At 37.5% G+C, this 13180-nt stretch overlaps 2 protein-coding genes across 4 annotated transcripts in view; one reads left to right on the top strand and one right to left on the bottom strand.

The window, feature by feature from the left end:
• The window catches only part of LOC137192205 (interferon-induced protein 44-like), a 116130-nt gene that overhangs the window by 86650 nt on the left and 16300 nt on the right, over positions 1 to 13180 (top strand). The window lies entirely within an intron of this gene.
• On the bottom strand, positions 2654 to 9773 carry LOC137192204 (interferon-induced protein 44-like). The gene is made up of 9 exons (XM_067602726.1): positions 9577 to 9773; positions 8994 to 9020; positions 8619 to 8642; positions 8496 to 8529; positions 7922 to 8123; positions 7397 to 7555; positions 6511 to 6679; positions 4982 to 5082; positions 2654 to 4903 (listed from the first exon to the last, which is right to left on the bottom strand). Exons 1-9 carry the CDS (start codon positions 9605 to 9607, stop codon positions 4742 to 4744), a joined length of 909 nt encoding a protein of 302 aa, XP_067458827.1. The 5' UTR covers positions 9608 to 9773; the 3' UTR covers positions 2654 to 4741.

Here is a 13180-nt window from a genome sequence, read left to right as displayed (position 1 = left end):
AATATAAATAAAATATGTTGTCAATTATAGAGCTTATAGACAGGTGAGACTGAAGAGGTGAGTTTTCAGTTCTCAGGTTTGTGTCTCAGTCCAGGAAACAGAATATAACGATCCCTTCATGTATGTATGTACTGATTTGTAAAACAAGTTACTGACCTTCAAAGAAATAAAATAAATTGTACTGTCTTGTGTATCTTTTCTTATAACATTATTGATCATTGCTTTTAGCAGTGGCACACAGTCCTGTCCAGTCCTGGGGGCTGGGGGGTCACCTGCCAAGCTTCTCAGGACTGTGAAACTGCCAGGAATTGAAACTCCACATCAGTTCCTGGCAGTTTTTCTGTGCTGTCTACAAATTCCCGTGAACAGTCGTTAACCTGCACTAAACAGCAATTAACAGTGCTGCTTACTGATGAAAATCACACTTTTCATGCAGTGAAACAGGATGGACTTCTGAGCCTCTTTAGACAGGAGGGTCTAGAGCTGCTGTAGTGGTGTCAGTCTGAGGTCTCAGGTCGTCTGAAGGCTTGAGGTTAAACTCTCCCTGCAGCTCGCTTAACTGTTGTTCAAGAATCTGTTGTTCAGCTCCCTGCTTTTCCTTCATAAAACACACAGTTATGATCAGAAATGATAATTCAAATACTGAGACATTATCAATGTTTAACCCTTTTGTTATTACTGAATCTAGAGTGTTACCATGGTGATGAGGGGCTTCATTTACATGTTGGGTGAGTTCAAAACTGTCCAGTAAATTTACAAGCTCCACAGCTTTGGAGTCATTCTATTTATTAATATGAATGTTCAGGTCTCTGTTCAGGATTAACAGATAGATTAGACAGGTACCAGGTGGTCTGTGATTGCTACGATGTGTTTGAACACGCCAACGGCTGTTTAAGATCACCAGTATGTTTAATGAAGCAGCATGGGCTCTGTCTCATCTCTGGTGGACACCTGAGCGGTGATGACTGTGGTTCTTATGTTCAATAGTTCATCAATTTGACTGAGCTTCAGTCTGGTAGTTATAACTAACTCCTGTGTTGCAGGGGGGAGGGGGGTCGTTGGGTCCATCTTTTGGATGCCTTCAGTGATTTGAAGCAGAGGGTCAGGTGACGGGGGAGCCTGTAGTCTGGACCCAGTGATGTTTGGATGAATCCCATCAGGTTTAAAGCAGCCTCTTTAGTTCCATAAAATATTGAAATTGTCTATTTTTAAGTTTATCCCATGGGTGATGCACACCGATGTCAGCCATGTATTCAGGCCAGCAAGTCTGCTAAAAGAATCAATTCCTTTCTTCCAGGTCAGGATTGGTCCAGAAATTAGTGTATCTTGTGATTTATAGTCGCTCAGTTTTTCCAGTAGTAGGGAAAAATCTTTTGTCAGGATTTCAGAGCCTGTTTTCTTTCACAGAATGTCAAAAGACCCAGTGTGGATAATAACTTTGATATTACTTGGACGTACAGTAAGGATAGCTAGCAACAGGCCAGTCAGTTCCTCAACAGATGTATAATCCATAGTTAGATTCTCAGTCTTTGCCAGTTTTACATGTTTTATACAAAAGTATTTTAAAAAAAAATGTCACTACCAGGATCACATGTATCTTGCAATAAAAAGATTAAAATAAGCAACTATTTCCTTCCCAAACTGTCAGCAGTTATTTTTGCAGGTAAAAAACAGTCAGATCAAATGGATTTAAACTTTAAAAATGATTTTGATATAAAGAAATACAACATACAAAAACTAAACAACATTTTAAAATTCTACTTATATATATAATTATTACTACAAAGGTTACTGTATGGATCGTCATGATGTACAGTAAAATCACAAGCTATTACACAGGAAAACATGGTGATTACTGGATCTGATTCATAGAGGAGCAGCAGCAACATAACAGGAAGCTTAACCATGAAGTGCTTTAAATGTGATCAATAAAATCTTAAAATAAAGCTCTAACAGTGACTGGTGACCAGTGAAGAGAAGACTGGTGTGATCTGGTCTCTTTAATGTTGTTAAAAGTTGAGCAACAGAGACTCTTCTGTAGGGAGGAGATGGACTTAAGAGGATTGTTTTTTATTTAGCAGGAGGACGTTCTAACCCTAACCCATCCAGCACTTGAGTTCCATTCACATAACAACAATAATGAATATTAGCTACATCACCGAAAATGCTCCTTACATGTTAATACATCAGTCATATTAATCCAGTAATATAACAAATACTGTAATAATACACCACAAACCCTCTGAGAGGAGACATTTACATCGTGAGTACTTGTACATTTGCTGATACTTCTGTACTTTGAAATAAATTTGGATGCAGGACATTTACTTGTATTATTAGTGTTATTATTAGTAGGGATGTGCAGAGATCCCAGTATTTGTATTTGTATCTGTATTTGTATTCGAATAAAAGTAGAAAAAGACTTAAAATCCTGTTTTTGTTTTTATGACACTTTTAATTTTAGAAAATTAAAGTGTTACAATAAGTGTTCATGAATAAACTACCTTATGAAGGAGGTTCCCACATCGGGTCTTGAACTGGAGTCTCCCAGATCATAGATGACTGCGCTGACTGCTGAACTAAAACTTTACTCATTACCTCATTGCAGCCAGACCTCTACCTATTTATACACCCATAACACAGTGACAGCACATCATGTATCATCATGCTTTATTTATAGAGCACCTTTCATGACATAAAATGCAGCTCAAAGTGCTTCACAAAAGAAATGTAAAACATAGATACAGATATATACACATGCACAAGCACATAGATACACACACACACATACATGTATATATATATATACATATACATATGCATGCGTATATATATGCATACATACATAAACATATACATACATATACACACATACATATTAAACAGGATAAATATCAGTTAAAACATAGTAAAGGAGTAAAAGACAAATTCTAGAGAAGGGATAAAATCATCGGGGTAAAACAAAATCGATTAAAGGCGAGGTCATAGAAGTAGGTTTTGAGTTGCTTCTTAAAACTGTCAACCGAGGTGGCCTGTCTGATATGAGGAGGGAGCATGTTCCAAATCCTCGGTGCATAACAACTGAAGACAGCGTCGCCGTACCTCTTGCTGTTCGTCAGTGATTTGGAACATACTCTGACAGGCAATCGGACAGGTATGAAGGTGCTAGCCCATTCAGAGCTTTAAAAACAAGTAAAAGAATTTTAAAATCTATCCTCAATGCTACTGGGAGCCAGAGCAAAGATGCTAACACAGAAGTAATGTGAACTCTTTTACTGGTTTTGTTAGAATTCTTGCTGCAGAGTTTTGGACGAGTTGCAGTCTATCAATAGTTTTTTTGGCAAACCAGTATACAGTGCGTTGCAATAATCTAACCGTGAGAGTATAAAGGCATGAGTCAGTTTTATTGCATCCTCCAGGGAGAGGTAGGGTCTGACTCTTGCGATGTTTCTCAGGTGATAAAAGGCTGTTTTAGTAACATTGCTGATATGATTGTCAAAATTGAGGTCAGGATCAAGAATGACACCCAGGTTTTTCACTATTGGTTTTACCTGTAGGGCCAGATTTCCAAGTCTATTTATTATTTCATCTCTTTGAGCGTCCGTGCCAATGATAAAGACTTCACTTTTTTGAGAAAGTTGCCATTCATCCACTGCACAATACTGGAGAAGCAGTTTAGTAGAGGGTGTAGGGCATCCTTATTGTCAGGTGCTACAGATAAATACAGCTGGGTGTCGTCAGCATAGCAGTGAAAATGAATCCTGTGGTTACGAATAATTTCACCAAGTGGATGTAAAGAGAAAATAACAAGGGACCAAGGATCGAGCCCTGAGGAACACCGTAGAGAATGCTTTGCTTCTCGGAAACATAGTCACCAAGACTAACAAAGTAGTTTCTGTCTGTGAGGTACGTAAACCAGCTCAGCGTGGTTCCTGAGAGACCGATCCAGCTTTCGAGTCTGTTCAGAAGTATCTTATGATCAATGGTGTCGAATGCAGTGGTCAAATCGAGGAGAACAAGAACAGAAACGTTCTTTTTATCTGCGCTCATTATTTTAGACATACATTAGATCATTTATGACTTTAGTGAGAGCAGTCTCGGTGCTATGTTTACCTCTGAAACCAGACTGAAATTTTTCATAAATATCATTGTTATGTAAGAAAGCCTCTAGCTGTATCAACACTGCCCTTTCCAGGATTTTACCTAGAAAGGGCAGGTTGGATAGATTATTTCCTTTAAATCAAGTTGCTTCATTTTCTCAGACAGAGATGCTGAATGAGAGATTTCAGTGAGTTACAGAGGCTGAACAGGAAGTGATGTCATGACTTCAGCTCTCTACGCTGAGCCAGATGGAGCTGGGTTCATAAGGACTGATTAATACTGTAATGATATTAGTGCATTGTTTGTTAAACTAAATAAATGAGAATACATTTTTAAATTAAAAGAAAAGAGAAAGACTCCACTGCTACGCCTTCATATTTATGTGACCACAGAAATTCCTGCTCTGACCTGATTGAATCAATGACCTGATCTGTGAAAATAAACTAATTATAATAAACTGTTGTTTTCCTTTCAGCTGACTACAAGAAAATTCAGACACAACCTCTGTTTCTATAAGTGGCACATAGAGACAGTAACAGACTCCTTATCTCCTTAAACTACAGACATGGACAATAAAAGATAATTAGCAAAAAGTAAAACCAGTAAATAAAGTGTTATTGCTCATTTCTGTTTATAATTTTTACATTTTGTCGATGAAGTTGTCTCCAAAGTTGATCATGTGTCTCAGAGCGCTGAGGATCAGAGTGTCCATATCATCGTTGAGGTTGATTTCATCTCTGTAGTTCTTCACAGGAAAGATGCAGTTCATCGGGATGCCGACTGCTGAGCTCAAATCTTTCATCTACATATTAAAGAAACAACATTAATAATGTGAGTTTTTGACTGCAAAGCTTTAGGTTACATTTCTGTATAAACTCACCTTTTTCTTCAGGTATTTGCTCTTATAAACGTTCCTCAGATTCTTGTCAGTTTCAGCACAGGCCTCATCGATCTTTGTGATCATCATCATCTGAGGAATCCCTGCAGATACAGAAACACACTCAGTTCTTTAAACCCGACTCAAAGCTAACATGATCAGGCTAACTGAAACCTGGTTTTAACCCTCTGCAGTCCAGCTTCATTTAGCTTCATTTTTACTTTCTCTGCATTCATGTTTGTCTTTTTTACCTTTTAAACCTCCACATACATGGTCTCTTTCTTTCAGCTCAAACTCAGTCATATGTCTCACTTATTATTTTGTCAATTAACAAATTATAAAACTGACAGGAACCCAAATGATGAGAAAAATACAGATGCTGATAAATGTGCACATTTTAGTGATAATCACTGAAAATATTTTTATAAAACAGTTTAAAGTTGTAAAAAATCTAGTTTCATTATTCATACACACAAATCCAGCAGAAATGTGTAAGAAATTAAACTGTAATTCAGTCTGTTTACATGTAAAGTGATTTTATATCATTATTGTGCCTTTATCATTGAAAGTATTTATGTGCCTATAAATCAATGAAAATATGAATAATTCATTTTTTTTAAAATAATTGTTCATCCACACACATAAATGAGATCCTGTATGAAAATCCCACATCAGCACTTTCTCTACATGACATATAAATAAGGTTTTGTTACTGTGAATAAAACATGTTCAGTGTATTCACGGATCAGAGGGTTGATTGGCTCAGTGTGTTATCACTGTATTAAACAACAAAGTCAATTTAAAGTAACAGCTGAACAATCTGTTTACAGGAGGAGAAAGTTTCTGTTTTCTACAAACTAAAATGTCTCAGTTTTAACCTCTGTTCACAGTAAAATGTTTTATCTTTAAAATCTTGTTCATAAAGGCCTTTATGGACTTAATAAATTATAACATGTTAGCCATTGTCTAAAATCATTTTTGTTAATTTTTTTGAGTTTTAAAAATACAAACGTAAGGCTGTAAACACTTTTTTTCAGTGTATTTAAAGCTTTAATCTGATACGAGTCTGCACATTATTTCAATATATATTTAGTCCTGACCGTTGTATCATGGACTGTATCAAACTGAGACGACTTATTCATAGATGAGTCTTGGACTAATAATAATATGTAATAATATGAAGAAACACGGACCTGCAGCAGGTGTCTGTTTAGTCTCTAATTCTTTTATCTCTCAGGAAATCAAACTTAAATATTTGTGATGACTCTTCTCTTGAAAAGTTTTCCATGTAACTATTAGAAGGTGAAACTCTAGGTTGATGTACTTGATGTACATGTTTCATGTATTTAATGTACGTTTGTCTGTTGGTTCTGTGTTTACTGGCTGCAAGACTCATCTCCCCTCCAGGAAAATAAAGTCAACATTGAAAGTTGAACGATGTGTTTTAATGTTGGAGACCAGGAGTTCAGATCAAGTTAACCTGAATAAAACAGGATCAGTGGATGCACACTTTCAGTAAACTCTGTTCTCACCCAGGTCTGTGGCTGCCTCTCTGATGCCCCTCATCTTCTCTAAGACTGACTCACTAATCTCTGCTGTGTTAGCAGAGAGGATGCAAACCAGAGCGTGGACTTGATCGTCTGGAGAGGGGGACTGGTTGTATCCTGGATCGCTGTCTGACAGTGCAGATACTGGGTCGAACTGGAAAACAATGTAGAACTTGAATGAATGACACATTATATGAAGGACTGAACATTAAAGATAAACATTTGACCAACTATAAAACAGAAATGTGAAACAGAGCTTCATACTGAGCTTTCAGATCATTAAATGTGGAAGACAGACAGACGACCACACAGCCTCCGACTCTCAGACATTTCTTTGTTCATCACACTGAAGGTGAGAAGTCAACAGTCACTCAGACGTCACACATGTTGCAGACTTTGGATCATTTGATGCTGAAATGTAACGTGTTCCAACAAATACAGGATATCAGCTGCCTTAAAATGAACTGTTTGGTTCTGTAATTTCTGTGAATCAAGTGTGATGAGAAGCTGCAGATATTTATATTTATATTTAAATACAGTTAATAACCAGTAAGAAGGCTGTTATGAGGAACTGGGGGATGGCTAACCCTGACCCTTAAGGAGCAGCTGATCCTGAAGAGGGAGGTGTTGTGGATTTGTAGGACGGGCTCTTTAATCTCAAGAGGGTTCAATGAGGAACCAGACATGGAGCCATTTTTATAAGTTAATGCAGCATCATCAGAGGAGCACACAGGCTTTCTGACAGCAGAAACAAGTTCCTCATGAAATGTGATGATGTGACGGTCCAGTGTTGTGTTTGGGTGGAGCTGCTGAATATAAAGGAGACCCCTGATCAGACATAATATATGATATGATGATGTGACAGTTGTACCTTGTAACCCTCCATCACACGTCCCTTCATGGCCAGTTTGATGTCTTCAGGATGAACACCACACTTCTTCCCCTCCTCCAGACCCATGATGTCATTGAAGACGATCGGGTAGAAGGTCTTTGGGTTTCCTCTTCCTTTCCTGATTTCATGAGTTTCATACTGAAACACAAACAGAGAAACATGCATCTTTGACTTTGTATAAAAACCCTGGATACATCTCTGTGAATGAGGCTTAAGATTCGACTCTCAGCTGTTTAAATCAGATTCTGGATCAGTTTGGAATGAATTCAGTGAGTAAAGTGATGAGGTTTGTTCCCATTTGTGCAAAACAAATTGTAAATAATTCAAATTGATGATCAGAACATAAACCTACAGCAGTATTTCCAGCCTGTGAAACCACCTGCATAAACTGTCCTATGAATCACTGTGATATCTGCTCCAAGAATTACAAATTAACCAAACAGCAAATAACAAGTGATGTTCTTTTAACAAGCTTCATTTTTGACACAGATCAAGTGTTTTTACCTTTGTGGTGAAACTCCTGTCAGAGGTGGTAGCACTGGCTCCAGCAGGAATGCTCATTCTGCCTCGCAGGATGTTGCTGACAGAGTTGATGAAGCTGGACTTTCCGGATCCGACCGGCCCGTACAGCAGAACTTGGATGTGTTTGACTTCCTCGTTTTCAGGTTGGTACTCCTGCACATACTGCAGATCCCTCTCATTGTCTCTGTAAACGGGTGAGATATAAAAAAACTCGCCCCCCATACGGTTGTCATGAAAGGGCAAATCAGCTATAGAGACCAAAACTCCTCAGCAGAATTCATCTGTTTTGTATTATGACACTGATTTCCACGGTCGCATCGTGTTTCTACATGTTTGCAGTTGTGGTTTTATGATCCACAGAACTGCCTGAAGCAGCCTTTAATAATGAGCAGATATGACTCATAATAACAATACTGCAGCTCACCTGACTCCACCTGCTGACAGTAAAATATATTCAGCCTCTCTGAAGCTGTTTGTGCTGCTGCTGCTCACTAAAACTACAAACATGTCGGTCACACTCCATCCTTTATGTTAAACAGCAGAGACATAAACTCACCCCCAAGATATTTGTCTCCATGGTTCACTGAGAGCTGAAGAGAAAACAAACATTTTCATTAACATCATGTGTCATTCTGTGTCAATAAAGATCAGAATTCAGAAACAGATTTTAATGTCTTACTGGGAGAAGGCGGCGGCTCAGATCCTACAAAGACAAACATTTAGGAAACATGAACATGTAATACAAGACTTTTTATTTGATGTTAATCTAACATGGAATAAATAAAAATGCTGCAAATTACAATGAATTGAAGGTTCAGTGATTTATAGCAGCTTTTAGTATCAAAGAGGAAACTGTTTCTTGTTTTAATGTTTTTATTTCATCCAAACTGATGAAACCAAACTAAACAGAAGTCAGTTTTCAGTTTCAATTTAAGAAGAATTTAGTTTAAAAGAAACAGATTTACATCAATAAAACAAAGTTTCACATTGAAGGAGAATAATATTCATATTGTTAACATGTCGTCTATATTCTGCTGTTAAATGTGTTTCTTACCATGAACATGAGGAAACAGAAGAAGTGCTGTAGAGAGGAAGATATGAAGGACGTCATGATCAATACTTTTGATTAATGTTTTAATGAATAAATGTAATAAATGTTTCTGATCTTTAAGAAAATATATTTACAATAAGAAACAGAACTGAGTTTATAAAAGTTTACAGTAACATTTACACTGATGACATTTTAGTGAAGAGAGACAATCAGCGCTAACCTCAGGGACAAATACATCACATTTCCTGTTTCACAATAAAAGCCAGTCCATGGCTCACTGGTTTTAATTTGAAGCAGGAAACGTTGTGTTTGCATTAGCAGTAACTGAACACATCTCTGTTCACAGCAGGAGTGACAAAAACAGTTTTACAGAGAAGTGTAAAAACTGCAGAAATATGTGTAAAGTGAATCACTTGTTGATGATTAAACTTTTCACCACATTTTATTGAACTCTGGTTTGAAGCTTTTGAGAAATCAGACAAATGAAAACAAAACTAGAACTATTCAGAAACATATTTTCTGCAGATATTTGTATTAATAGCTTTAGTTAAATTGTACCGAATAATCTGAGGAGAAATATTCCTACCTTTAAACAAAGGGTGACGAGAAGGGAGCATTCTTCTTCTGCTGTCGTAGTTCTGCAGCACAGTGGAACCAACAGGTTACTGACTCTATCTGCAGTTTCCTCTCACTTTCCTTCCACTGTTTCATGAGTCACGATCAACATAAATACAACAGCCAGCATCAACACACACACACACACACACACACACACACACACACACACACAGTGGATCAGAGAAGCTGGTGGGTTTCTTATAAGTCACATGGTTTCTGAAAGTGGAAAGTTGAGATTATTCAAACGTTTGTTTCGTCATTAACAGGAAACTTTATTTTATTGATCACATGGACATACTGTGAATCTTTTATCACACTCTAAACATCACTGTTAGAGTTTGACCCAGTCTGAGTCGATACAATACTGAGTTAATGTTGTTCTGAGCCAGTTTTACTGTTATTTTTATTATTTACACAAACTAAAGCTTGTTATAATCTACTCTGTTTAAACTGACATGTCACAGTTTGTTATTGATTGTTAATAACTTGTGTCTCTTTTGAATCGTTTTGTAGAAACAATCAATCTGTGACAGTTTTTAGTTAAAGCTTGTTGTGTGTAACACTGGCTCACAGTAACAGATTGATAAAGTTAACCTGATGTTGTTGCTGCTGTATTGATCCAAACTGGATTAAACTTTAACCCAGTGATGTTCAGAGTGTATAAATCTGTACACAGGAGACAAAGTGTGTGTCACATATCATCTGATTCATTTATCACATATTTCACTGAGCTGAAGACTTGTTCATGTGTTTTTCTTCATATTGATGAACTGTGAGTGGAATTCATGCAGGTGTGATTCAGTGAGATGAATTTAGAGGCCACGTGCACATATCAAGTGTCACCTGCAGGTGGTGCTGCAGCACTGTGATAAATACCTCAGTGGACCTGAGTCTGACTCTGATGTTATGCTTCAGGATTTATTCTCATGTCAGCAGGACTGAATCAGTCCACACGCAGATGAAACATCTGAATATTAGATTAAATCTGGATATTTATTATATTCACGTTTAATCAAACCATTCATCCTGATTAATCTGGACTCAACAAATCATATCGTATCACATTTGTGAACGTGAGTTAAAAGTAAAACCTGTAATGACATTGTGAGTATTTATGTTTCTCTCATAACTGACATTTGTTGTGTTTTTGATTAACAGCTGACTTTAAATGAGTCAGAAACACAGAATCTATTTCTGCTTCTTCTTATTTTTAATTCTTCTTTTGCTCCAGAATACAACATGTCTCATCCATCTGAAGGTCAGAGACACTCAGCAGAGATGTTGGTTATAACTAAAACTGTAAATCAATAACTCACCGAACCTGTTTCCACAGAGAGAAGCAGTTCTGATGACCAACAGTCTGCAGGTGATGTGATGGAGTCGTCTTCTGTCTCTGAGGGAACTAACGTCTCACAGGTCAGTGAAGATGCTGTAATGTGTGTGTTTAAATGTCCTCAAAGTCCTGAACTCTGCTGACATCTGTGAATACTGAAGGTGCTGTCTCAGCCAATCAGAGCGCAGCCCTCTCACACAGGACAGCCAGGTCACTCGAGGAGGCGTCTTTGGCTTATTCAGTGATGCATATAGTGTAATGTAAAGACAGCAGGACACATTTAGCATTAGAGTATTTATTACTTGGTTGATTACAAAGTTTCAGGTCAATAATAGTTTCAGTTGCACTGCTGCATCTGTTTATTGAGGACTTTGGTACAACATAATGTACTGATCAATTCCTGCTCTCCATATATTTACTAAACTTAGTTTTCTTCCTGTCAGACTTTTCCAGTCAATGTTGTATTCTCCAGTCTCAAATAAATCTCTCCTTTCATCCAAGGCTAGGTCAATGTTATCACATATGTTATTCTGGTATGTTGGCTGTTGAAACAGCAGGACTTGAATCCACAGAATCTCTAATTCATCCACACAGAAGTCATCTCACACTTTGAACAGCAAATGCTCTTGAATGTAACCAGCACGTAGTAAAACATAAGCTTTGTCTCTGGAGTTATAATGTTATATATTGTAAATAATGTTACTGAACTGCAGCTTCTTTTCCAACTTTGATTTCCTGTTATGAGTTGTGAATCTGCAGAATAACCCGGAACAGACTTTAGAGTCTTTTTTTATGTTTGTGAAACTGAACTGATTTGGTGTTTTGGAGAAAACAAAACGGAGCCTTTACTGAGACTGTGGGACGAGTTACACATTAAAAGTTAAAAGTAATGCAAAAGTTACTTTATTTTATATATGCAGTAATTGGTAAAGTAATTCAATTACTCTTTAAGAGAATCAACTAGTAACTGTAACTAATTCCAACAAATACAGGATATCAGCTGTCTTAAAATGAACTGTTTGGTTCTGTAATTTCTGTGAATCAAGTGTGATGAGAAGCTGCAGATATTTATATTTATATTTAAATACAGTTAATAACCAGTAAGAAGGCTGTTATGAGGAACTGGGGGATGGCTAACCCTGACCCTTAAGGAGCAGCTGATCCTGAAGAGGGAGGTGTTGTGGATTTGTAGGACGGGCTCTTTAATCTCAAGAGGGTTTAATGAGGAACCAGACATGGAGCCATTTTTATAAGTTAATGCAGCATCATCAGAGGAGCAGACAGGCTTTCTGACAACAGAAACAAGTTCCTCATGAAATGTGATGATGTGACGTTCCAGTGTTGTGTTTGGGTGGAGCTGCTGAATATAAAGGAGACCCCTGATCAGACATAATATATGATATGATAATGTGACAGTTGTACCTTGTAACCCTCCATCACACGTCCCTTCATGGCCAGTTTGATGTCTTCAGGATGAACACCACACTTCTTCCCCTCCTCCAGACCCATGATGTCATTGAAGACGATCGGGTAGAAGGTCTTTGGGTTTCCTCTTCCTTTCCTGATTTCATGAGTTTCATACTGAAACACAAACAGAGAAACATGCATCTTTGATTTTGTATAAAAACCCTGGATACATCTCTGTGAATGAGGCTAAAGATTCGACTCTCAGCTGTTTAAATCAGATTCTGGATCAGTTTGGAATGAATTCAGTGAGTAAAGTGATGAGGTTTGTTCCCATTTGTGTGAAACAAATTGTAAATAATTCAAATTGATGATCAGAACATAAACCTACAGCAGTATTTCCAGCCTGTGAAACCACCTGCATAAACTGTCCTATGAATCACTGTGATATCTGCTCCAAGAATTACAAATTAACCAAACAGCAAATAACAAGTGATGTTCTTTTAACAAGCTTCATTTTTGACACAGATCAAGTGTTTTTACCTTTGTGGTGAAACTCCTATCAGAGGTGGTAGCACTGGCTCCAGCAGGAATGCTCATTCTGCCTCGTAGGATGTTGCTGACAGAGTTGATGAAGCTGGACTCTCCGGATCCGACCGGCCCGTACAGCAGAACTCGGATGTGTTTGACTTCCTCGTTTTCAGGTTTGTACTCCTGCACATACTGCAGATCCCTCTCATTGTCTCTGTAAACATACATTTGATTTCAGTTTTTAACTGATTTTATTAATATCATCAGCAAACTGACATATTTCCACACAGCACATTTAGGAAAG

Source organism: Thunnus thynnus, chromosome 11 (genome assembly GCF_963924715.1).
Source record: "Thunnus thynnus chromosome 11, fThuThy2.1, whole genome shotgun sequence".
In the NCBI taxonomy this organism is placed as follows: domain Eukaryota; kingdom Metazoa; phylum Chordata; class Actinopteri; order Scombriformes; family Scombridae; genus Thunnus; species Thunnus thynnus.
Note: the sequence above shows the minus strand (reverse complement) of the source record. Positions and strands in the feature narration are given on the sequence as shown.